Below are 25,788 nucleotides of genomic sequence, written 5' to 3'. Positions count from 1 at the left end.
AGCAGCAGATAGAGGGGACACTGTGATTTTGTGCTTATGGACTGCTGGGATCAGGCACACATGACCAGAGAGTACTTGGTTGTATCAAATAATGTTACAGTCAGAATATCATTGGTAGAAGGGAAGTTGCTTAAGAAGAGGGGCTCAGAAACTCATAAGACAACTTTATAAAGTTGGTTCTCTCTGTCTACCTAAACAGGGGTCAGGAGAGCAAGATTGGGGTGTCAAGCTAGCACTGCAACCATCTTTCTGGTCCCCCAGATGCTATTCTTCAAAATCCAGATGTCATCTCTAAGAAGGAATAGCAGATTCTACTACAGTGGACGAAAGGCACCCACCTTGTCTCTAGACACTTGCCTGATCCCTAAAGCCTTGCTTTGCCACTCCTTGCTTTGCCCCTGCTCTTTAGACTTTGCCTGACATTGTGATTGGGTTTTGCCCATTTGCAGGAATGAGCACATGCAGGAGCAAGTTGTAACCGAGAGTCCTCTAAGAAGCATGGGAGGGAGGAAGATGGCAAGAGATGAGGAGATCATCTATGGTAAGAGCCCCTCTCTCAATGCATCCTGGCTGGTGTGGGCGCTAAGGGTAAGAAGTAGATGGAGCTTCCTCAGGTCTGGAAGACCCTGGGATGACACAGCAGGACCTGGGTCCTGTATTTGACTGTCTCTGGCCTTGACCTGCTGAGAGGAGCTCTGAGCTTTGACCAGCCTGTCACTGGTTTTTACATCATGAAAGAGGATCCTAAACCTACTGTGGTCTCCACAAAAATGACACAGAGGATGGGAAATCCAGTATTAGATTGAGCCTCACTCACCAGGTCTCCAGTGTTAGAACAGGGAGATGACTGTGGGTGAAGGCACAAGCAGGCAAGCCTGGTGAGCTGATTCAACTCCTGAGCCCACATGATGGAAGGAGGGAACTGACTCCTGAAACTTGACTGTTAGCCCCATAGGACACAGTGGTATGACCCCCCCATAAATAAAATGTAACAAAACATTACCTAAGAGGGGAGCATACTCTTTAGGGAGCCAGCTTAAGACAAGAGAGGTCAAAGAGGGAAGAAGGTGAACTCTCCTCTCTAACTTTCTAACAACCCAGGAGAAAGCCCCACATTACCTCCACCTTTGCAGAAGACATGTGCCCTAGACTGAGCAATTCCTGCCCTTACACAAGGAGCATTTGGTGGGCTGAGATTCAACCTGTGTCTGGGACTGAGGAGCTCCCCTGTGCTCGATAGCCAGCATCTGGGGCAACAGTAGAGTCAAATCAGCATCAGGTTGGCCTGTGCGTGCAGGATCAGACACCCTGGTAGACCCATGAGCTATAATGAACACTTTCAGAAACGCAGGAGAACTTGCAGGTGCAGAGAATCCAAGTGCAGAGAGGAAAGCTGGGAAGGAGCCTGAGCTCTGAGAGCCCAAAGCAGATGAGAGCACCAGGCTTCCGAGGGGAGCACGCAATGTGGGTCCTTCCCTTTTGTGCTGAAGGCTAGAACACAGGTGAGTCCCAGGAGAAAGCCATGACTCTGACTCAATACTGCCATATCTGGTCCTCAGGCTTGGAGGAGGACTCACCAGGCCCAAGGGTGCCCCAACTGAGGCTCATCCTGGTAGGTAAGACCGGGACCGGCAAGAGTGCCACTGGCAACAGCATCCTGGGCCAGAAGTGCTTCCTGTCCAAGCTGGGGGCTGTGCCTGTCACCAGAGCCTGCTCCCGGGCCAACAGGAGGTGGGCCGGCTGGTATGTGGAGGTGGTGGACACTCCAGATGTCTTCAGCTCTGAGGTTCTGAAGACCGACCCTGCGTGCATAGAGACAGCCCGCTGCTTCCTGCTGTCATCGCCTGGGCCCCATGCGCTGCTGCTGGTCACCCAGCTGGGTCGCTTCACCACTGAGGACTGCCAGGCGCTGGCAGGGGTGAAGCGGGTGTTCGGGGAGCAGGTGATGGCACGGACGGTTGTGGTGTTCACTAGAAAGGAGGACCTAGCCGGAGAGTCTCTCCAGGATTACGTGCGCTGCACGGACAACCGCGCGCTGCGAGAGCTGGTGGCCCAGTGCGGGGGCCGCGTGTGCGCCCTGAACAACCGCGCCACGGGCCAGGAGCTCGAGGCACAAGCTGAGCAGCTGCTGGGCCTGGTGGCGCACCTGGTGAGGGAGCATGGTGGCACGTGCTACTCCAATGAAGTGTATGATCTGGTGAAGACCCTGCGGGGCGCTGACCCCCAGGACCAACTCACCAATGTGGCAGAGATGGTGGCAACCCGCATGCAGAGGCCCCTGCACACCAGGCTGCTAACTGGGCTGTGGGAATGGCAGAAATCCTACAGGAAGGGCTGGAGACGGGGCGTGGCTATCTTCCTGGGTGTGGCCTTCCTGATCTACCTGGCCTACAGAAAGATGCCCGTTGGGGACCAGGATAACAGATAGCCGTGTGTCTTAGATGCTTTAACTAGGAAGGAACTCTTTTAAAAATTGAATACTTAGAACTCTGCTCAGAGCTCGCAGTCCGGGAAACACGGCCTCAGCTTTGCAAAGGCTTGGAGGTGATGAGTCTCATCGTGAACTATATGCATTCTAAGATAAAAAATAAAATTTGTCTAATTAAAGCTTCCATTAGACATTTTCATCATCCCTGTGGGTCATTCTTCCCTTAAAATGGTGAATACACCTGGTAGCTTATAAATGGGGACAAAGTCACACCACAAAGAAAACAAGCATTTTCTTTTCCTTTTAAAATTTATTCTTTGGTAATTTCATATATTTGGGTCACATTCTCTCACATTCCCCAAATCTTCCCCACCTCCCTCCTCTCAGAACCTCATGGTTTTGTTTGTTTGCTTGCTTATGTCTTAACAACGACATGACACTGCACTTGTTAGCCAATACTCCTGAGCATGAGGTCTGCCCTGCGGTGTGGTTGATATTCCCAGTGTCACTTCATTGAAGACAATTTTCCTTTTCCAAGGAGTTATAATTTGTGACACCGGAAAAGGGTGCGGCTTCTTGTTAGACTGTCTCACTCAGCGGCCTAGGCTGCCTTCTAACTGAAGGCAATCCTCCCCCTTCAGCCCCCTGACAAACAAGGATAAGAATAAGCCACTATACTCAGCTTGAGTTGTGTCTTCTCTTGACAATGGATGCAGAGGGCTATATCTATCTGATTTTGAACTCCCCCCTCCTGCAGTCTCTTGGTGTGTTTGTAATCTAAAGCCAACCACACTTCCTGCCAGCAGAAAGCATCATGGGGAGTTCTCTGAGATGAGAGCCACCTGCATAAGCCAGAGCTGTGTTTTATGCTCAAGGCTCAATACTTAACAGGTACAATCAAGTAAAGAAATGTTCCATTCTGCTCCCAGCCCATCTGAACTTTCCATAGGTGAGAAGCTCCACCACAACCACCTATGGCTCTGTCACATAGCCAAGAGGCAGCCAACACCCAGTCTCATGTCTGAGCTCAGCTGCCCTTCGAGAGGGGCTCTCCAGGCCTCTGGTACTTGCAGTGTTTTTCTGCCCCCATTTAGGGGAGACAAAGCAGTCACAAAGGGCCCAGGGCCTTGGGGGAGTGCAGATGCTCACCTTGGGTGCTAAGAGGGGAAATCTGGGGTCCAGCACTTTCCAGTCATAAGAGGGCTTCCTTGAACCTGGGGGAGGGGGCGGTCCCCCACTTTCTGGCTCCTAATGCTGGGTGTACTCATACCTTCCTGAAGGGGAAATGAGTAGGGCAGGGCAGGCAGCCCAGCAACTTTCCGCAGGAAGAGGCTATTTACCACAGCAGTTCTGCTGTGTTCTAGCAGATGTTGGGTCGGCATTCACGGCCTTTCCACTGACTGAAGGGGACAGTCTGCTGGCCAGTGGTGTGTGCTGTGTCACAATGGTTTTTCTTCTTTTCCTGACTCTGGATTCATGACTCTGCAAGTGGCTGTTCTGTGAGAGCATCACTCAGCAGGCACAGGTCTCTGCCTGCCTGCAAGGGACTCATGCTGATGACTGGAGGCTGAATCCAGGGTAAGGAGGAATCCACCACACCATGGCTCTGACAGCCACTTGGGGCCTGGGAGGACCACTGGGGAGCCACTCTGCTTCTCTCTAGTGGGCTCTCATGAGAACTGTAGCACATTGGATCCCCTGGACAGTGTATGGTGGGACAGATCCCTGAAATTTCCATGCCATCATCCCTAGGCCCATGGGGATGCTGAGGCTTTCAAACTCATTGCCGTGTCTTCTGAAACTTCAGTTTAACAAAGCTAAATGAATGCTCTTGTCTTTGACAGGTGGTTAACAAACAGTCCCAGCGTCCACAGGCTTTCCCAAGTCCCCCAGCAGGTGGCGCAGACCTCGCCATTTTACCCCAGACCCCTCAAAGTCCACACAGACCAGACAGCCCTCACCTCAAGGATGTCGGGATGGGTTGTTAAGGCTCTACAGGCCAGGATAGAATCTCTACATTCCCCCCTCATGACCCAGACCTCCCCTAGAAGACCAGTCAGTGAACCCCACCTTATGATCTTGTTCTGAAAACCACTCTATTCTTCACAGGCCGGATAGCCCATACCTTTTCCATAACACAACACAACCCTGTGGTAGGTCAACAGCCTCACATGAGCACCCCTTGTCAGCTGAACCTTGCAGGAGAGGGTGCCGTTTCCTGGACTCTTGGTCACTAACCTTCCCTGTGACTCCAGTACCTGGATGTAAAGGAACAGGGAAGGCCAGATGGGTGGAGCAGATATCAGTGAAAATGTTTGTGTATATTTTCAGTTGTGTGAGAAAGTACAGGCACACACTGGTGCCACAGGACACTTGTGGAAAGTTGCCAGAGGACAACTTTCTAAGTAACGTCTACCCTTATACTTGGTGCAAACAGCCTCTTTCTTGTTTCTACTACACCATGGGCTAGCTGGCCTGACAGCTTCCGGCCAATTCTCCTATCTCCACTGGCTGTTTCACTGTGTGTAATGATGGGTTTGCAGGGGCAGGCAAGCATCTTCATCTTTTCACCGGTGTTTTGGGCCTCAAAGTCAAGCTTGGGCAGCCCTTGCTTTGCCCTGCATCATAGTTGCCATGCTGGTACTTAAGAATAGGGAAGACAAAAAGACTACCTCTCATAAAGTAATTCCATGAGCTGTGTTCTCACTGCTTGGTAGAATTAAATGTTGTGTATTTGCTTCTGACTTTTCCCTGAGTAATACCTTCCCCTTGTCATCCGCTGTCACTCGGACACTGCCTGCCAATCTCCATGGCCTCTGCATCCACACCGTGGAAAATTAGCAGAATTTTCCTTTTTGGAGAAGAAATCTATGTTCATTCTTCATCTTGCCCCTGCTGTGCACTCTGTAGGCCAACAGCCACAAAGTCTCTTCATGTCCATTGCTCGCCCTTCTCCCCTTTCTTTTCCTAGGCTGTTGTCAGTCTCCTCTCCTTTGTGGACTATGACTTATTTTAGTCTCTCTCTCTATCGCACACTCTCTGTCTCGCCGTGGGGCGTTTGGGCATTCGTTCTTACCCCTGAGTGGGACATATGTCTCCTGTAGTCTGTCTGATTTTCAGAGAAACTGATTCAGAACCTTCCCTGCTAATGCTGAGTTTGGTTGTGACAGCCACATTGCACACATGCAAGTGACACTGAGAACCAAGTCAGGCTCTACCTGAAATCCTTCAAAATAGAACAGCCGCCCCCATGTGGTCTTATCTTTGAGTAATTCTTTTGAGGGAGCATGGTGGTATTTTTGTTTTGTGAAAACATGAACTTAGAAATTGAAGTACAATTCTCTGTGTTGGTTTTGGAGAGACTTCCAGCCACCAGTACCAGTTTGTGTCCAAAGCACTGGACAGTCGCATCATACATAGGGTTCCAGGAAGGGAAGCGTCTTGATTTATTGGGAACAATCTCCCCCAACTCCCCACTGGCTGAGAAATCTAAGAGATAACACAGACAAAAGGAGCCATTTGGGGAGAGTTAGTTATAAGGCATGTGTGACTCTGGGCAGGTCATGGAACTTTAAAGTGGCCTGTAAATAACAGCATAGGAAACACAAGAAAAAAGGGGGCATAAAAAAAAAAAAAACCTGGACATGATGAGTGTCTTACAGAGGACAGTCACAGGGGGGAAGTTTAGCTTCATTGTCATTGGCACTGTACCCTTCACATTCAAATCCCAGACCATTAATAGAAACAGTGCTCTATGACTAGAGAATTTTCTTAAGAACCAGGATGGAGTTTACAGTGATAAGAACAGTACATAAGAGATGGCTGTGAGAGAACGGCTCTTCTCTGGGTACAAGGAAAGGAGGGGAGAAGAATGGGGTAGGAAGAAGAGAATGAGGAGGTGGACAAGCAGAACAAGGGAGAGGAAGAGAGAGGGGACAAAGGAGGAGAGGGAGATGTCTTAAGACATTCTGAAAATGTGAAAAGAATTGATGGGTTCCTTTGAAGAAGTTCAGGAAAAGCCATTTTTTTTTTTTTGCAAAATAAAATTGTGAAAGACAAAATAACAGCAGCACACAAGCCATGCCATGTCTTAAATTCAGTAATGACCAGCCCTATGTTCATAAGTGTAATAAAATGTAGTGTGACATTGTGGAACCTTTATGGAGATTTGAAGGTTCTCCTGGGATACTGGGGTAAGCCAGAGCTGACTGGACCCACTCAAGAGTTAAACCTGGCCATACCCAGCTAGCAGAAAATGTGTACCCTAGAAGAACTATTCAACAGGAGTGCCAAGAGGTACCTATGAGGATTATCTTGCAGTACTGTTTGTTGTGAAAAGAAATTATTACAGAACAACTTGGAAGTCTCTTAATAAAAAAATTAGCTGTTGCAAAAATGACATTTATGTAGAAATTTAACATGCAAAAACAGGACTGAGAATTGTCTAAGTATCTAAATACATATGCAAATACTCAGACACATAAAAACATCAAAATACTGATTGCTGTGAAGGCTAGAATGAGAGAATGGGGCAGGAGATTGAGAGAAAAAAATCAACAATCATGAAGTAAATCTGTGATGTTTTAATTTTTAATCTGGTGGTGCAACTGCAATAGAACAGCAAATCATTTATGTTTCTTCATTGCAAATGGTAGCTACTTGTTTTCATTCTATGCTTTTTAAATTTATTTTTATTATTTATCTTTTTAATTCTATGTTTTTCATGCGCAAATGGAAGTACAAATGTGTTTTAAAACTACAAGCTTCTAAAAACCAGCTGACTAACCTGAGCTAAGAGTTCATGCTGGGGTGGCTAGTGTCACAGGCTAGCCCTTCCCTTTTGTCACACCCAAACCAGTGAGATAGCCTCACACCACTTTGAACAGGATCTTTATGCCATGGTTGCTCCAGTCTCTGGCTGAAGGTGCTAAAATACAAAAACTACGATTATTTGGTAGAGCAGAACCTCAGAACCAAGCAGGGAAGATGCTTGGTTAAATCCCCATGGGAATTTTCTCTTGTCATGAATGCTGACGCTTCCCATCATGGTACCACAGTCTCTCCCCCACCCCCTCCAGGTGTGGGGAGGAAGCCTTGTCAGTCCCCCTGTCCTCCTTCTCTCAGGGAAGTTCTTGGAGGAGTTGCCGTCCTCCATTCCATCCCCCCAAGGAAAGCATGTTGTATTTGCCTCTTTGCCTCTGGAACATTTTCCCATGCTGGAAATTCCTGGTGCTTCAAACAGCCAATGTTATTCATAGCACAGCAATTATTTTCTCTATCCTGGCAGGTTCATCTACTTAGGTGTAGTTTTTTCCTTAATTCCAGTTCTTTCTCATAGACGAAAGCTTCCCACATTTATACTTCCAGCTTGATGGAGATCATCAGTTCATCTATTGTTCATCCCATGAGTGAGGAAAAGCAACAGCACGTTGTCCTGGGATGACCCTGCTTCACTCCAGCCAGCTACTTAGATGTTTGAAAGTAAAACATAGGTGGGAGAGTTAACCATGGGAATGGTCGTGCAAGGACAGTATCCTGAGTTACCTGAGTCAGAGTGTCTTACCAGTTCCCACATGGACCTGACTTTACATCCTTTCCTGTTTTGGTTCCAGAAAAGAATGGAAGGCCTTCAGAAGAGCACATATGGAACTATCACTGAAGGTAAGAAAGCGCCAAGGTCCTGAAGTAATGAAGAATGGAAGGGAGTCACTGTTCCTTATCCAACCTGTTTTGGGGCAAAAAGGGTCAGACACCCAGTTAAGATCAAGAAGAAAAAGGCCACTGCTGTTTGTTCCCCATGTCTCCAAATCTCTGTGTCCAAGCCACTGTTGTTTTCATGTACACACCATGTACACACACATACACATGTGCTCACATGCGTGTACCCCACCTGTGCACACAGGCACACAGAGGCACATGCACATGCTTGCAAACACACACATGCATACTCACATACTCACATGCATGTGCACACACACACACACACACACACACACACACACACACACACACACACACACTCCACGGCGACACTCTCCTCCACACAATGTGGGGAAATGTGACACCAACATACATCCAGAGTTAGAAGGGCCTGGAACTAAGCAGAGACATAGTTTCCCTTTCTTTCCTCTCTCCTCTCAGCTGTTCAAAAAGAAAGAAAGAAAAGTCCCCTAAAGTTACTATTTCTTACAAATCAACCCAGAACAGCAAGGGAGAGACAGAGTAAACGGAGTAAAATAGATTTGAATAGATTTTGTTTTCTGTGACACTGAGAATTGAGCCCTGAGCCTCACACCTGCTGGATGGGCACTCTACCACTGAGCCACACCCTCTGCTTCCCCCAAATGACGGATTTTTAGGAGTCTATAGTGCCCTTAGAACTCTTTGGACTCATAAGCCAGTCCCAGATCCTCCGCCCTTCCATGCTGGAGATTTGAGCTCTTGGGTCATGGAGTCTCTCCAGCACTCCTTTTGCTATAGGCCCTGGGCCACACCTGGCAGATAGATGGCCTTCCTAGCATGTCTGCTTCTCAGTGTTTTTAACACTCTTGTCTTCCACCCTTCTTCAGTAGCCAGCTCCCTATCATTTCCCAGACTTAGCTGCCACCATCCCTCATCTCATTTCCCAGTGACCACTTTGCTTCCTAGGCTATCCAGATGGCTCTGACGTGAGTCGCTGCAGCTCTTCCACCTGAAGTAACCTCTGGAGGACAGATGCTGAGCACGTTTACACAGTGTGTCTGAACACTGTGGGTAAAAGCTGTGACTCTGTTTTATCATTCATGACTTCTCTTCTCTGCCTACTTCTAAACTCATACTTATTTCACAGCCAGTTTTCTGGGGATCTGCCCTGAGCATCCTCCAGGGGAGAGCACGGGGACCTTTTCTTCAGAAATGACACATTTGTTGTGGTCCTGATGGAACAGAGCCTCTCCTTTCTGTGGCAGTCCCACCCCGTGCCTGTGTGTCCTAGGATGGGCTCCCAACAGGGACTTCATGAAAGACAAGAACTACCTAAAATTATAGGCAAACAGTTGGGAACATTTGAGTGACACCTATTTTGGGGGGAACAAGGAGCTATCTACAAGGACCCATGACGTCACAGTCTGAAGACTTTGTAAGTGAGGCATAAACTTTCTCTCGTCCACAGGGAGCAGAGAAGCCTGCTATATAGCAAACTCCTGCTGGCTGAGGATCCTCCTGGTGGGCAAATCTGGCTGTGGGAAAAGCGCCACGGGGAACAGCATCCTCTGCCGACAAGCATTCGAGTCCAGGCTCAGAGCCCAGTCAGTGACCAGGACCAGCATGGCAGAGATGGGCACATGGAAGGGAAGGAGCTTCCTAGTGGTAGACACACCACCCATCTTTGAGTCAGAGGCCCAGAACCAAGACAAGGACATTGCAGACTGCTATCTGCTGTGTGCCCCGGGACCCCATGTACTGTTGCTGGTGACCCAGCTGGGACGCTTCACAGCCCAGGACACCATAGCCGTCAGGAGGGTGAAGGAGATCTTCGGGGCAGGAGTCATGAGGCACATGATCCTCCTTTTTACCCACAAGGAAGACCTGGCCAATGAGACCTTGGATGAGTTTGTGACCCACACTGACAACCACAGCCTGCGCAGCCTGGTCCAGGAGTGTGGGAGGAGGTACTGTGCCTTTAATAACAGGGCTTCTGGGGAAGAGCAGCAGGGGCAGCTGGCAGAGCTCATGGCCCAGGTGAGGGCTCTGGAGCAGGAGTGTGAGGGCTCTTTCCACAGCAATGACCTCTTCCTTCATGCCCATGTGCTCCTTAGTGATAACACCAGTGAGAGCCAAGAAGCCTACAGGTGCTACCTGGCCAAGGTGAGGCAGGAGGTGGCGAGGCAGAAGCGGGAGCTGGAGGAGCAGGAGGGCAGCTTGGGGGCTAAGATGCTTTGCAGAGTCAAGATGTGCCTGGGCTCCCACATCGCAGCAGCCACCCTTCTTATTATGTGTGGTTTGATTTTTATCACCATTTTAGTTAACTTGTGTATTACCCAGGAGCACTGAGCCTTTTCAGGGGATTTCTGCCGTCAGTCCCCCCCCCCCCCAGCATTCACTATCTCTGTCCATGCTGGGCGCCTCAGTTCCGCTCTCAGTGACTCCCTCAAACCAGACACGCCTTCTGTATATATGTTTCTCTTATTGGTTGATGGATAAAACACTGTTTAGCTAACACAGGCAGGAAGATAGGCCGGACTAGGAGAGGAGAATTCTGGAAAGCTAGCCAGAGAGAGACTGGGAGAAGACCCCATGTAGGGACCCGGAAGAAAGGATGCACCAGATGTTCTTTGGTAAGATAAGGTAGAAATACATAGATTAGTAGTTATGTGTTAATAATTAAGATGGAGCTAGCCAATAAGAAGCCCTAGCCATTAGCCAACAATTTTATAACTAATATAGCGTCTGTGTTTTTATTTGGGGCTGAAGCTGCAGTGGGACCTGAAAGGGTCACCATCCCCTGAGCAAACTGAGAGCATGGGAAGTGGGGGGGGGGAGCTATGAGGATGAGAAGGGAAGAAGAGAAAGGACACAGAGGTCATGAGGGAGCCGAAAGGTTGAGTCAGGTGTAGATTAGAAGAAAGGATTTGTGATAGGTAGGGTTTTAGTGGGGGGGGTGGCAGGGGAGGATGGGAGGGAGAAGGAAACTGGGATTGTCGTGTAAATCAATCTTGTTTCTAATTCAAATAAAAAAATGATTTTAAAAAAAGCCTGCTTTGTTCCTTTTGGTTCAGACTAACTACACATAATTAGCTCACTTTTCCCTCAAAGCAAATTCAAACTAGACAAAGTAGAGCATAAGTTTAAAACTTTACAGCTTGCTCAAGATCAGAGTCATAGATGTCCAACCAAGGTAACTAAGAAAAGCATTCCAAGTCTTCACTTGCCAGTCTGTTAACAAGACACCTATTTATGTCTCAAAGTTTATCTCATGTATGTACCCCCCACCTCTGGTCACAGTCTCACTTCTGTAACCTTGGACCCTTGTGTTGCCATGGCAGTAGCTCAACCCCCTATCCCTTGCCCTAGGTAAAGTGCTTGCCAAACACATGTCCATATAAAACCCAAGCTTAGTGGTGTACATTCCAGAACTGGAGGGGAAAAGAGACAGGTAGATCCCAGGGCCTCTCTGGCCAGCCAGGCTAGTGGAAAAGGCAGCTCCAGGATCAGTGAGAGGAATACCTTGGAATAAAGCTATCCAAGAAAATGAAAGAACTCTACAATGGAAATTGTAAAACAGAGAAAAAAATGAAGAAAACAGAAGATGAAATGATTTATCATACACAAGAGCTGCAATAATTAATATTGTTAAAATGTCAATACTGCCAAAACCAACCTATAGATTCAATACAATCTTTGTGAAAGATTCAGCATCACTCTTCAAAGAAATAGAAAAAAAATCTTATCATTCCTATGGAAGGAAAGAGATTCCAGATATTTAAAGAATAAATCTGAGAAAAAGAACAATGCTAGGGGGTATCACCAACCTGATTTGAATTTATATTACAGAGGCATAGTAACAACAATAGTAACACACCCCCAAAACCAAAAATATGGTATCAACATAAAACCAGATACACAGATCAATGGAATAAAATAGAGGACCTAGACACAAACCTGTAATTGTTTTTTTTTCTCTCTTTTACTCTTTGGGGAATCCACCACCCAGCTCCCAAATAATTACACAGAGACTTATTCTTTCTTATGAATGTCTGTCTGGTCTTTTTTATTATTATTAGTTCAAATTAGGAACAAGCTTGTTTCACATGTAAGTCCCTTCTCCCTCTCCCTCCCCTCACCCCCATCTTTCCTCCCCCACACCTGACATACCCCCCACCTCATCCACTTTCTACTCCCCAGGCAGGGTAGGGCCCTCAACTAGGGCTCCGCAAAGCCCACCACATCATCCTGGGCTGGGCCTGGGCCCTTCCCCATGTGTACAGGGCAAGAGAGCATCCCTTCACATGGGATGGGCTCTCTTCTTACACCAGGGAAAAATACTAATCCACTACCAGGGCCCCCCCTAGAGTGAGGAGGCCTCCTCATTGACATCCATGTTCAGGGGTCTGGATCAGTCCTGTACTGGCCTCACAGACAGCATGGTCGATGAGCTCCCCCTTGTTCAGGCCAACTGTTCCTGTGGGTTTCTCCAACCTGGTACCGAACCCTTCGATCTTCATTCCTCCCTCTCTTCAACTAAGTTCCAGAGTTCAGTTCAGTGTGTATCTGTGGATGTCTGTCTCTGCTTCCATCAGCCACTGGATGAGGGCTCTAGGATGGCATAAAAAGTAGTCATCAATCTCATTTTAGGGGAAGGGTGTTTAGGTTATCCTCTCCACCATTGCCTGGATTGTCAGTTCCTGTCATCCTTGTAGGTCTCTGGAAATCTCCCTAGTGCCAGATCTTTCCTCAGACCTATAATGGCTCCCTCTAATATGGTATCTCTCATCCTGCTCTCTCTCCTCTATTCTTCCCCCAACTCAACATTTCAGCTCCTCCATTTCCTCTCCTCTTCTCCTGCTCTTATTGTGGCAGCTCCCTCTCCCCTACCCTCATGCTCCCAATTAGCTCAGGAGTTCCTGTCACTTCCCATTCCTGGGGTCCATTCCTTTATCCCGTGGAGTCCTTCATGTTTCCTAGTTTCTTTGGTGAAGAGGATTGTAGGCTGGTAATCCTTTGCTCTATGTCTAAAATTCATATATGAGTGAGTACATACCATGTTTGTCTTTTTGTGACTGGGTTACCTCACTCAGGATGGTTTCTTCTAGTTCCATCCATTTTCCTGCAAATTTCAAGATTCCATTGCTTTTTTCCACTGAGCAGTACTCCATTGTATAAATGTACCACATTTTCCCTATCCATTCTTCAGTTGAGGGACATCTAGGTTGCTTCCAAGTTCTGGCTATTACAAACAATGCTGCTATGAACATGGTTGAACATATGTCCTTGTATGAACATGCACTATTTGGGTATATACCCAAGAGAGGAATGGCTGGATCTTGAGGTAGACTGATTCCCATTTCTCTGAGTAACCGCCATACTGATTTCCAGAGTGGTCTTACAAGTTCTCACTCCCACCAGCAATGGAGGATTGTTCCTTTTTCTCCACATCCTCTCCAGCATAGGTTATCATTGGTATTTTTTATTTTAGCCATTCTGACAGGTGTGAGGTGGTATCTCAGAGTTGTTTTGAGTTGCATTTCTCTGATGGCCAAGGATTTTGAGCACTTTCTTAAGTGTCTTTCAGCCATTTCATATTCCTCTGTTGAGAATTCTCTATTTAGTTCTGCACCCCACTTTTTAATTTCATTGTTTGATGTTTTGGTGGCTAGCTTTTGAGTTCTTTGTATATTTTGGAGATCAGCCCTCTGTCAGATGAGGGGTTGGTGAATATCTTTTCCCAGTCTGTGGGCTGCCATTTTGTCTTGTTGACCATGTCCTTGGCCTTACAGAAGCTTCTCAGTTTCAGGAGGTCCCATTTATCAATTGTTGATCTCAGTGTCTGTGCTACTGGTGTAATGTTCAGGAATCGGTCTCCTGTATCAATTAATTCAAGGGTATTTCCCAATTTGTCTTCTAATAGGTTCAGTGTAGCTGAATTTATGTTGAGGTCTTTGATCCATTTTGACTTAAGTTTTGTGCAAGGCAATAGGCTTGGGTCTAACTGCAGTCTTCTACATGCCAGCATCCAGTTATGCCAGCACCATTTGTTGAAGATGTTCTCTTTGTTCCAGCATATAAATTTGGATTGTTTGTCAAAAATTGTAGGGAGCCGTCCCTGCATTCTCCATTACAATGATGGTGCCTGCAGGCACTGAATGTAAATTATTTCGCAGGCGCTGGGTAATTTTCCATTTCCTTGATCTCTGCCTATCCCGTGGCTCATATGGCCTGAGGAGCTGAAGCCACACGTCCCAGGCGGGGCTGCCAGCCTTTATTAGGGGACGGGATTCTTGGCTCGGGGTCTCCGCTCTGGTAAGCTTATGCTCTCCTCTCTCAAGATGCATTAAAGCTTTCCTGCAGAAGGATCCGAATGTCCTGTGTGATTCTTGCCGGCGAGAATATAGCGCGGGACAAAAAATCAGGTGTTCGTGGGTGTGTGGGTTAATATCAGGGTTTTCAACTCTATTCCATTGGTCTACCTGTCTATTTTTGTGCCTATACCAAGCTGTTTTCAGGACTATAGCTTTGTAATAGAGCTTGAAGTCAGGGATGGTGATGCCTCTGGAAGTTCCTTTATTGTACAGGGTTGTTTTGGCTTCTTGGGTCTTTTGTTTCTCCATATAAAGTTGAGAATTGTTCTTTCAAGGTCTGTGAAGAATTGTGTTGGGATTTTGATGGGGATTGCATTGAATCTATAGATTGCTTTTGGCAAGATTGCCATTTTTACTATGTTGATCCTACCTATCCAAGAGCATGAGAGATCTTTCCATTTTCTGGTATTTTTTAATTTTTTCCTCAGAGACTCAAAATTCTTACAGTTCATGTCTTTCACTTTTTTGATTAGTGTTATCCCCAGGTATTTTATGTTGTTTGTGGCAATTGTAAAGGGTGATACTTCTCTGATTTCTTTCTTCACCAATGTGTCATCGGTATATAGTAGAGCTACAGATTTTTTTGAGTTAATCTTGTATCCTGCCACTTTGTTGAAGGTGTTTATCAGCTGTAGGAGTTCCCTGGTAGAGTTTTTCGGGTCACTTATGTAGACTATCATATCATCTGCAAATGGTGAGAATTTTACTTCTTCCTTTCTGATTTGTATTCCCTTGATCTCCTTTTGTTGTCTTATTGCTCTAGCTAGAACTTGAAGTACAATACTGAAGAGGTATGGAGAGAGTGGACAGCCTTGTCTTGTACCTGATTTTAGAGGAATTGGATTGAGTTTCTCTCCATTTAATTTGATGTTGGCTGTCGGCTTGCTGTATATTGCTTTTATAATGTTGAGGTATGTTCCTGTTATCCCTGATTTCTCCAGGACCTTTAACATGAAGGGGTGTTGGATTTTGTGAAAGGCTTTTTGGGCATCATGTGATTTTTTCCCTCAGTCTGTTTATATGGTGGATTATATTGATGGATTTTCGAGAAGGTTCCATGTGATGTTGAGAAAAAGGTATATTGTTTTGTGCTTGGATGGTATATTCTATAGATGTCTGTTAATCCCAATTGGGCCATAACTTCTGTTAGTTCCTTTGTCTCTTTGTTACGTTAATGTCTGGTGGTCCTGTCCAGTGGTGAGAGTGGGGTGTTGAAGTCTCCCACTATAACTGTGTGAGGTCTTATTTGTGATTTGAGTTTTAATAATGTTTCTTTTACAAATGTTGGTACCTTTGTATTTGGGGCATAGATGTTTAGAATTGAGACTTCTTCCTGATGGATTTTTCCTGTGATGAATATGAAATGACCTTCTTCATCTCTTTTGATTGATTTTAGTTTGAAGTCTAACTTGTTAGATACTAGGATAGCTACCCCAGCTCGTTTCTTGGGTGCATTTGATTGGAATATCTTATCCCAACCCTTTACTCTGAGGTAACGTCTGTCTTTGAATTTGAGGTGTGTTTCCTGTATGCAGCAGAAGGATGGATTCTTTCTTTGTATCCAATCTGTTAGCCTGTGTCTTTTTATAGGCGAGTTAAGACCATTAATATTGAGGGAAATTAAGGTCTATTGAGTGTTTATTCTTGTTTGGTTTTGATTTGTTGTTGGTATTGGTATTGTATGTGGATTTACCCTGCTTCTTATTTTGGGTTTTCGAAAAGTGGGATTATCTATTGCCTATGTTTATGTAGAGTGTAGTTAATTTCCTTAGGTTGGAATTTTCCTCCCAGAACTTTCTGTAGGGCTGGATTAGTGGTTACATATTGTTTAAATCTGGTTTTATCATGGAATATCTTGTTTACTCCATTTATAGTGATTGAAAGCTTTGCTGTGTATAGTAGTCTGGGCTGGCATCCGTGTTCTCTCAGAGTTGGTAGAATATCCATCCAGGTCCTTCTGGCTTTCAGAGTTTTCATGGATAAGTCCAGTGTAATTCTGATAGGTTTGCCTTTATATGTTACTTGGCCTTTTTCCTTTACTGCTCTTAATATTCTTTCTTTATTCTGTACGTTTGGAGTTTTAATTATTATGTGATGAGGGGACTTTCTTTTATGGTCCACTCTATTTGGTATTCTGTAGGCTTCTTGTATTTTTATCGGCATGCCTTTCTTTAGGTTGGGAAAGTTTTCTTCTATGATTTTGTTGACTATGTTTTCTGCACCTTTGAGTTGGGTTTCTTCACCTTCTTTTATACCTATTATCCTTAGGTTAGGTCTTTTCACAGTGTCCCATATTTCCTGGATATTTTGTATTAAGGATTTGTTGGACTTAAGATTTTCTTTGCTTGATGAATTTATTTCCTCTAGTTTATCTTCAGTGTCTGAGATTCTGTCTCCATCTCTTGTATTCTGTTGGTTATGCTTGCATCTGTGGTTCCTGATTGTTTACTCAGCTTTTCCACTTCCAGCATTCCCTCAGTTTGTGTTTTCTTTATTGTCTCTATTTCAGTTTTCAGGTCTTGAACTGTGTCCTTCAGCTGTTTGATTATATTTCCTTGGCTTTCCTTGATTTCTTGCATCTTTTGGTTTGTCTTTTCTTCCATTCTCTGAAGGATTTTCTCATTTCCTCTCTTAGGGTCTCTATCTTCTGCATGAAGTTGTTTTTAAGGCTGCTCTCTTCTGCTTTATCTGTGTTGGGATGTCCAGGTCTTGCTGGTGTAGAGTACCTAGACTCTGGTGGTATCATATTGGTTTTCCTGCTGTTGGATGTGTTCTTATATTGTCATCTTCCCATCTCTTCTTCCAGTGGGTATAGGTAGTGTCACTTCCTTTCCTGGTGTGTATGGGTCCAGTGTTCTCTTCAGGTGGGTGCAATTGGCACCGATACTCTGATGGGTCAAGGTGAGCTGCTTTGGCCCCAGACTTGGGCCCAACTTCTGCCTGCCCACTCTGGGAAACTTCTGCCCAAGGGGCCGAGTCGACCTGCCTGCAAACCCCAGGACAGGAGTTCCCAGAGTCCAAACATTATTTTATATACTATTGTTATTTAACCTTGCTAAAGGCAAAAGGAGAAAAATAAAGCCCAAAGCTCTTGTAAGCTAGATGAAAATGTTCTAAACAATACACAGCTGACTCTAATGATATAAAACACCATAGCCCTGAGGACCAAGCAACCCAGAGTCTGCTGACATCTCTGTGCCAGTCCAGTCCTGCTCTCCTCCACCTGGAGAGCGAGTGCCTCAGACCTGCCTGCACCCACCATTACTTCAAATTTTTAAAGTGTGTGTAAAGAGACTTGGAATTCAAATCACACAGTGGGAAGGTTGTTGGCTACCATATGTGACAATATAGAAACTGGGCAGCTTTGGAGCCAGGCCCTGGGGGAGCTCGGGTTTCCTCCATCTCATCAAACAGTGTTCAGAGCAAAATGAGAGAGACTGTTTCTTCCTGTGCCTCTCCCTGGTAAGGAGAAACTGTTGTTCCTCCCCCAGAAACCCTTATTCACTTCTCATTGGTTAGCATGGGCTTCAGGCTCTCTTCTGAATCCATCATTAGCCAAGAGATTGGAAAAGTTTTAGAGCAGACATGCTTAGAGCTGGGGATAGAAGCCTGGACCAAACCAGAATTCTTTTCTTTTTTAAAATTAATTTTTTATTCTTCTCTTATAATTACATTTCAACCGCAGTGTCCTCTCCCTCCCCTACCCCACCACCTCCCCTCCACTCTAGATCCACCCCCCATCTCCCCTCAGAAAAGAGCAGGGACACCAACCAAAATCACATAACAAGCTACAATAAGACCAGGCACACACTATCATATCAAGGCTAGACAAGCCAACCCAGTAGGAGGAAAGGGTCCCATAAGCAGGCAGAAGAGTCAGAGACAGTCCCCACTCCCGCTGTCAGGAATCCCCCAAGAACATCAAACTACTTGGCCGTAACATATATGCAGGGAACCTGCAGGTCAGACAGCTACTGGCTCCCTGATCTCTGTGAGCCCTCATGAATCCTGGTCAGTTAGTTATGTGGGTTGTGTTCTCTCTGTTGGTGTCCCTGACCCCTCTGGTTCCTCTGATCCTTCCTGCTCCTGCTCCACAGGACTCTGTGAGCTTTGCCTAATGCAAATAGGAATTCTAACGGGGGAAAAAGAAGAGGCTCAGAGTAGCAACGTCTCACAGACCAGCAGAGTGGTTTTCTGAAGGTTATGCTCATAGCAAAGCATCCCGGCATGGTGCTTTAGAAACATCTCTGAAGTACAGAGCATCACACATTAAAACATATGAGCAGAAAAATAACAAGGAATATTAGTACTGACAATACAAAACTAGCACAAGTCCCAGCGTGCACAGCCATCCACTCTGTGCCTCTGAGAAGCACCTTGAGGACCCAGCTGCCCTCCTGCTCCTCCAGCTCCCGCTTCTGCCTCGCCACCTCCTGCCTCACCTTGGCCAGGTAGCACCTGTAGGCTTCTTGGCGCTCACTGTTGTTACCACTAAGGAGCTCCTGGGCATGAAGGAAGAGGTCATTGCTGTGAAAAGAGCCCTCACACTCCTGCTCCAGCGCCCTCACCTGGGCCATGAGCTCTGCCAGCTGCCCCTGCTGCTCTTCCCCAGAAGCCCTGTTATTAAAGGCACAGTACCTCTTCCCACACTCCTGGACCAGGCTGCGCAGGCTGTGGTTGTCAGTGTGGGTCACAAACTCATCCAAGGTCTCATTGGCCAGGTCTTCCTTGTGGGTGAAAAGGAGGATCATGTGCCTCATGACTCCTGCCCCGAAGATCTCCTTCACCCTCCTGACGGCTATGGTGTCCTGGGCGGTGAAGCGTCCCAGCTGGGTCACCAGCAACAGTACATGGGGTCCCGGGGCACACAGCAGATAGCAGTCTGCAATGTCCTTGTCTTGGTTCTGGGCCTCTGACTCAAAGATGGGTGGTGTGTCTACCACTAGGAAGCTCCTTCCCTTCCATGTGCCCATCTCTGCCTTGCTGGTCCTGGTCACTGACTGGGCTCTGAGCCTGGACTCGAATGCTTGTCGGCAGAGGATGCTGTTCCCTGTGGCGCTTTTCCCACAGCCAGATTTGCCCACCAGGAGGATCCTGAGTGGAGGTGATCCTGGGGTGCAGCCATCTTTCTTTCTGCCTTTGGGAGTAAAGGGAGGCTCGGGTGTGAAAAAATGATTGGTGAAGAAGAAGACAAAACTGACAGGAACTAGTGCAAACCAATCAGTACTCCCTCCCTCTGCTTTAACCACCCCATACCACCACACTCCGGACTTGTGGGATAAAGTGCTTCTGATGGTCAGAGTCCAAGGCGTCTTTCCCCTGGGGATTCACCAATCCAATTTTACCATTCATCAGGACCTTCTTTCTGTCTAGGCATGAAGTGGTAAGCCAATGTAGAATGCTCAGGGTAATCTCCGCCTGGCCATTCTGTTCATCTGTCCCCTTATCTTCATCTCCTCCCACCCTCCCTGGTCTCTGTTTTACACAACTGCAGGTTATTACCTTGGGGAACTTGCCCTTGCTCTGGAGACTCTGACAGTTAATGGCCTAATACGTTCAATTATCTGGTGGCACACTTGCCTTGCTGTAGGTGCCTGGAGGGAGGTTTGTCCCTTTCTAGGCACTGAGCAGTGGTCCTTGACAGTTGAAAACAGTTCCACCCACAGCAGCCTTCTTACCTTCGGGGAAGGTACCTTTCACAACTATCTGAAGAGTTTCCATTTCTTGTTTCTGGAAGGGAAAATATGCGAAGATTTGAATATAATATGCAGCACCAAACACATCATCTTGTAGGAAGGGAAATCAAGCCAAAGAGAAAGAACTGATGGAGTCACACACATACTTACAGGTAGTTCTAAATGACTCAAAGCAGAAAGACCCAAGAAAAGGGTGCATGTCATGTGATCACATGGACATTGTCACCAGGACTTTTCTTCAGCCCACAGGCAGAACGAAAGTGGGCTGTGTACCCACAATAACAGTCACTTCAGCTGGTCAGTTATTTCTACTGAGAACATGGCTGTCTGGGTTCTTTGGGAACCTAGCACTAGAGGCTGCTCTCTACGCCCAGCATCTCCAAGAGACAAATGTAATTCTTCCCTTGTTCCATGGCAGTGGTCCTCCTGCTCTGCCTGGAGCTTAGCTGAGTCCAGACAACAGGGCTTTCTCTGTCCAAACTGGGAAAGGGCTGGGCAAACCAGGACTGGCTGTTCACCCAGGAGTAGGATTCTGTTGTCGGGCCAGGTTGGGGAGTGGTGGGATGTGCCCAGGAAGCAGAGGGAAAGAAAAGCAAAGTCCTGAGGTGACTGACTAGTGTGCTGTGCTCCTGAGGTCACAGTGTCTCTGTTTCCATCTCAGTCCTGGATTGCAGACACCTTGAGGGCATCTCTCTTCCAGGGCCCTTCCTTTCCTCCCTGCATGCTGTTTTTTGCCCCTAGGTGCTGACTACTCTCTCAGGCAGGACTACTCATAGGATGCCTTTGGCCAAGCAACAGGTGGCAGGCAGGTCATGCACCCAAAGTGAGTGCTTCAAACCGCTGCTGTCTCCAGATCCAGCCTGATCAAAAAGAGGAACAAAAGCAAGGGCCGGAGCTTTCTTTAGGTTTGAGACTGTCTCAAATGCTTACACATTTCCCTCTCCCGTGCTTCCTCTAGTGGGAACCCACACTCCTTCAGTAAAATGACTGTCACCTTTTCTGTCCCCTTTGGGGTATCTTATTTTAAGCCACCACCCTCTTGGGACAGCACTGTGCCCTCAGCCAGCCCACTGGGAGCCAGCCATCCACCAGCCCCACCCACCTCACAGCCATCAGCTCTGCCACTCATTTTTAAGTAGTTGGTGGAAGGATCGGTGGGTGTGCAGCAGGTATTTCCTGCCCCTGGTTGGACCTCAGAGCTAGCAAAAGTGGAAGAGCTTCCCCATGCCCCTCCGAGGATGCACTCCATGGCATTGTGCAGGACTGGAAGAGACTAGAGAAGAGATCAGGTGCAGGCCACGCTTGGAAACACTGTGGAAATGTCATAAACATTGGCCTTGAGTAGATTATCTTAGTCTCATCGGGCAACAGTAATTATACCATTCTTTCCCATATCCTTTACCACAGTACCTTAAAAACATGGTCAGAAAATCATGGCATGCTATTATGAAGATAAACTAGGGTGCAAGTGTCATGGGGGTCATTTCCAAGAACAGTCTTTACTGCCTATAACTTCATTCTGGTTGCTTTGACTGATTTTTTAGTATTACTTCATCCAAAACACAAAAAACAAATGCTTTATGTGAACAGATCAACCCAAGTGGCAACCTGACATCCATCTCCATCTTTAAAATGAAAGCCATTTCCCTCATGTCCATCACTATGAATAGAAAAAGGAAAGTAATGGGAAAGAAATAAGATTAAAACTCTAGGGGATGGGAGATGGGACAAGCCAGTCCAGCCAATTGGTGAGCACCAGATTCAGTAAGACCTTGTTTCAATAGACATCTGCCGAGTAGAGTTTGTGTTCTCAGAACCCACCTAAGAGATGAGTGTAACTGGGTTCATCCAAGGCCCTGGCACTGGAGGGAGGAAGTGACACAGGGGCAGGCAAATCCTTGGGGCTCATCTAGATCCCTCTAGCCAATCCAGCCAACCAAGTGAGACCCTGTCTCAAAAACTCAGGTGGAGAGCAATAGAAGACAATATGAGATGCTCCTTGCTCTCCTACAGCGATAGAGGAAGATATGAGAAGCCCCTTTGCTCTCCTGCGGTGAGGACGCAAGGCTATGGAGCAGAAGCTTCAGGGCAGTTCTTACCCATGGATGGGCTCCTGAACCTGACTGGATGAAGTAAATGGTCCTAAGGGGGGTTGGGGTTCCTTCTGGATGATCAGTAGTGTGAGAACTTCAATCACTCGTGAGACCAATGCTCCATCTTTCTGCCCCAACACTAATTTCTCAGGCCACAGGAAGTATGGATACCCTGCCAAGAAGAGTGGATTCCCTCCAGCTGGCTCCTCTCTAGCCTCCAGACACTTAACACAGCCTGGCTGGGCAGCCATGGAGAAATTACTTAAGGAAGTTTGCCCATTCCTCTCCCTCCTTGGAAACTCCTGGCAGGAAACAGAATCTCTAAGAGTCCCCCTCCCCTGAGTCCCAAGTGGGGTATTAGGCTTGTCAGCTTGAGAGAGAAAAATTCACTCATGCTCCACAGACAGGCTAAAAGCCCTCAGGGCACAAGATGCTGTGGCCTCCACAACTCTTCCTAAAGTTAGTAAAGAGATCAAGTGTCTTGCCCTTCAGGTTGACACTAATTGTTACTGGTAGAGTCAAGGGTAAGCAGTGGAGAGGCATACACACACACACACACACACACACACACACACACACACACACAAGCCCTGTTACCTGGTGGACGCTGGAGGATCTTTTGATTCAAGGTCTACACACTTTGGAGCACCTTCCTGTCCTAGGCAGCCTCTCACACTGGGTTTTAATGTCTTCATGAAAATACAAGAGCTATGAAAGGAGCTCACAAAATCTGTTTGCCAGGAGGAGGAAGAGATGTCCAGGGGAGCACAGGAAAGAGTGATGTTTCTAGGCAAAGCAGTGCTCAGAGGGCGACTGAAGAGAGCAGCAAGAGGAAGAGGTTGATTTAAAAAAAAATGAATAAAAACCAGTTCTCTTTCCTGCCCCACCCTCACTGCCAGCACTACTGAGATGATTTTGTGAAGAATACGTTCTCTACAGGACTAAGAGAATAGAGAAGCCCTGAGGCATGGCACTCCAAGCCTCTAGCTTCTCCCCTCTGGGCCAGGCACACAGCAGGCCTCTCCCCAGCACCTACTATTCCTGTCTAAAGTGGCTCTCCAGGGTCCGCTGGGCAAACCAGCAGGCAACATGCTAGAGCCAGGCGATGCTACCCTGGCTTCTGGGGAGAATGTGGGAGGTCAAAGCTTAGATTTTTCTCACCTGGGCAGATCTCATCTCCTCAGAACCCATGGAGCTAACTACCCAAGCAAAGGTCTGACTTAGGCAAAGCAACAAGCACCTGCTGGGCTCAGGGTTGCAAGGGGTGAGCCAGGTCTCCTCTCTGGAGAGCCTTTCTGGTGACCCATTTCCTTGAGTTCAGATAATTGTTTTTATTCATTTGTTTTTATTTTCTGTGTATGAGAGCTTTACCTACATGTATGCAAGTGCCCTTTGTACATGCCTAGTGCTTGTAGAAGCCAGAGAGGCCTGCTGGATCCCCTGGAACTGGAATTATTGATAATGGTAGGGCTTTTTAAACTACTGAGCCATCCCTCCAATCCCAAGTTCAGATAATTTAAGAAAGTCTACGGAGGAAAGTGGGACATGAGTAACACATAAAAATAGCATTTTGCAGGGAAAGCCAGGCTTGACTTCCACAAACCTTCTATGATACAACTTTAACTTTTGAGGTAGTAGTGGTATTACATTGAGTGAGGTGAGGGCCTTTGAATAGAAGGCATTTCTCCTTTTAGCTACCGAAGTGTTTATCTAACTATTCTTTATCAATAAAACTCAGGAGTCGGATATCAGGGTAAGAACCTCAATGACCAGAGAAGCGGCTGAGAAGTGACCAGTGACCTCCTCTCTCTTTCCTTCCTTGATCCAAAAGATGCCAGAATCTCCTAAGCCCCTCCCCACTACTTCCTGTGTCTATCTGTCCTCCTTCCTCCAAAACCCCTATGGCTAATTTGGTCAGCTAGCTCTGCCCTCCGATTCTAAGCGGACTCTGTTGTTAGTCTCAAGGAAGTTAGAGTGAGATCAAAATAACCCACAACAAGCTGCAGAGTGTCTTCTTTTTGCCAATCAATAAACATCAGCTCTAAAATAGAAATAATATACACGGGTGCGTCATGAACATGTTCCACCCAAGGCCAGCTTTCAAAGCTGACTCTGCGGGTATTTTATAAATACTCCATACACAAGAAAGGCAAGCTGCTGAAGGTTTTGGAGCTTCCACTGGGCCTGACAGAGAAGGTATGTTCTGCAGCCTTAACACCTGCAGGCTAATCCTTATGTGTCCGAGCCACAGAGAGAAGCCTGTGGAACGTGAGCCACAGCTGTCTGTACATTAGGGAAAAGGCAACGTGAAAGAAGCCTCCAACCCAGGCCTTTGCTGCTCTCAGGACTCACAGGAAATGACATCTACTTGGGCCTGATAAATGGATGCCTTTACTCCTGCATGTTCATGTTCATAGCTGGGTTTTTTCCCCCATTAAATTACAGGCATTTTCTGGTTGGTTCCTGAAAGTCCTGTGGTTTTTGTTTTTTGTGTTTTTTTATAGGAGTAAATATTATCTACCCCAGGTCTGAAAGCCCTGTGTTTTATAGGAGTAAATATTATCTGCCCCAGGTCCTGCCTATCCAGTCCTCTACAGCTCCCTTTCTTCCTTGCAGTCAAAGCCTGTGGCTGTTTGGAACTCTTTCTTGGTCATTGTTCACTGCAGAATTCTGGTGCCGGCCTTCAAAGCAAAGGTATATTCTGTTGCAAAGGAGCTGTCTGCAGGGTGGAATAGAAACCAGGCCCCTGCAGCCACAGAGCAAAACAGCACAAATCACTTCTATGAGAGCCTGGAGCTCAAAACTGTAGCTCTATGTCATGGAAATAGCCCTTTCCCCCAACCACACTGTTGTGGCTGTTTCTTTGACAGTGTGTCCTTACAAGTTTAACATAAGATTTCTAGACAAATCCCGAGAGAACTGATTATCTATCCGCTGCTGATACACACATGCCTGTGAAATAATAAAGAAACATAGGGCCTGAGAGATGCTGTAGTGGTTAAGAATGCTTGGTGCTCTTCCAGAGGACCTGAGGACAGTCCCAGAAACTCCAGTACACACACATGCTTACATACAAGTACACACACACACACCAAACACACACACACATACACGGAGGGAAGTAGAAAGGGAGAGACAGAGAAAGAATTATAAAAAAAATTAAACAATATAGTGAAGGAATTAAAGAATTGGAAACTACTTCGTAACTGTTGTCCATGTCTTGCAAACACTGCCCCCTGCTGGTTAGCTCTTGAGTTTTCTGTGTTGCTTTTCCCCCAGTCTGTAAATGTTTAGGGGGTTTTGTCTGTTTTGTTTTGGTGTATGTGTGAGTGCATGCGTGTGCACTTGCATGCTTCTGAGAGAACACGGCGAGGGCAGAAGAAGGTTGACTGAAGGCATCCTCTATCACTCATCCACCTGAGACAGGGTCTCTCACTGAATTGCTCTCTGCAAGACTGGCTACCAGGAGCTCCAGGATCTGCCAGTCTCTGCCTCCTGGTACTGGGATTACAGGC

General features: G+C 46.7%; 3 protein-coding genes across 3 annotated transcripts; 2 read left to right on the top strand and 1 right to left on the bottom strand.

Moving 5' to 3' along the window:
* Nucleotides 1–498: 498 nt before the first annotated feature.
* Nucleotides 499–2,428, top strand: LOC100764847 (GTPase IMAP family member 1). The gene is made up of 2 exons (XM_035449017.1): nucleotides 499–541; nucleotides 1,560–2,428. Exons 1-2 carry the CDS (start codon nucleotides 499–501, stop codon nucleotides 2,426–2,428), a joined length of 912 nt encoding a protein of 303 aa, XP_035304908.1.
* Nucleotides 2,429–2,861: 433 nt separating this feature from the next.
* LOC118239312 (GTPase IMAP family member 5-like) lies at nucleotides 2,862–10,459 on the top strand. The gene is given in 2 exon segments (XM_035449060.1): nucleotides 2,862–2,912; nucleotides 9,503–10,459. Coding segments are annotated over 2 exon segments (1,008 nt in total).
* An 8,287-nt stretch (nucleotides 10,460–18,746) lies between these two features.
* Nucleotides 18,747–20,205, bottom strand: Gimap5 (GTPase, IMAP family member 5). The gene is made up of 2 exons (XM_035449059.1): nucleotides 20,178–20,205; nucleotides 18,747–19,621 (listed from the first exon to the last, which is right to left on the bottom strand). Exons 1-2 carry the CDS (start codon nucleotides 20,203–20,205, stop codon nucleotides 18,747–18,749), a joined length of 903 nt encoding a protein of 300 aa, XP_035304950.1.
* Between the last annotated feature and the right edge of the window lie 5,583 nt (nucleotides 20,206–25,788).

Source organism: Cricetulus griseus, chromosome 8 (assembly GCF_003668045.3).
Source record: "Cricetulus griseus strain 17A/GY chromosome 8, alternate assembly CriGri-PICRH-1.0, whole genome shotgun sequence".
NCBI classification, from domain to species: Eukaryota; Metazoa; Chordata; class Mammalia; order Rodentia; family Cricetidae; genus Cricetulus; species Cricetulus griseus.
Note: the sequence above shows the minus strand (reverse complement) of the source record. Positions and strands in the feature narration are given on the sequence as shown.

What these genes read in the sequence shown, in the direction of transcription:
- LOC100764847 (XM_035449017.1), top strand. Translation starts at nt 499, where the DNA reads ATGGGAGGGAGGAAGATGGCAAGAGATGAGGAGATCATCTATG. An exon ending in AGATGAGGAGATCATCTATG is followed by an intron (nt 542 to 1,559) that starts GTAAGAGCCCCT and finishes TCTGGTCCTCAG; the next exon opens with GCTTGGAGGAGGACTCACCA.
- Gimap5 (XM_035449059.1), bottom strand. Translation starts at nt 20,205, where the DNA reads ATGGAAACTCTTCAGATAGTTGTGAAAG. An exon ending in TCTTCAGATAGTTGTGAAAG is followed by an intron (nt 19,622 to 20,177) that starts GTACCTTCCCCG and finishes TTACTCCCAAAG; the next exon opens with GCAGAAAGAAAGATGGCTGC.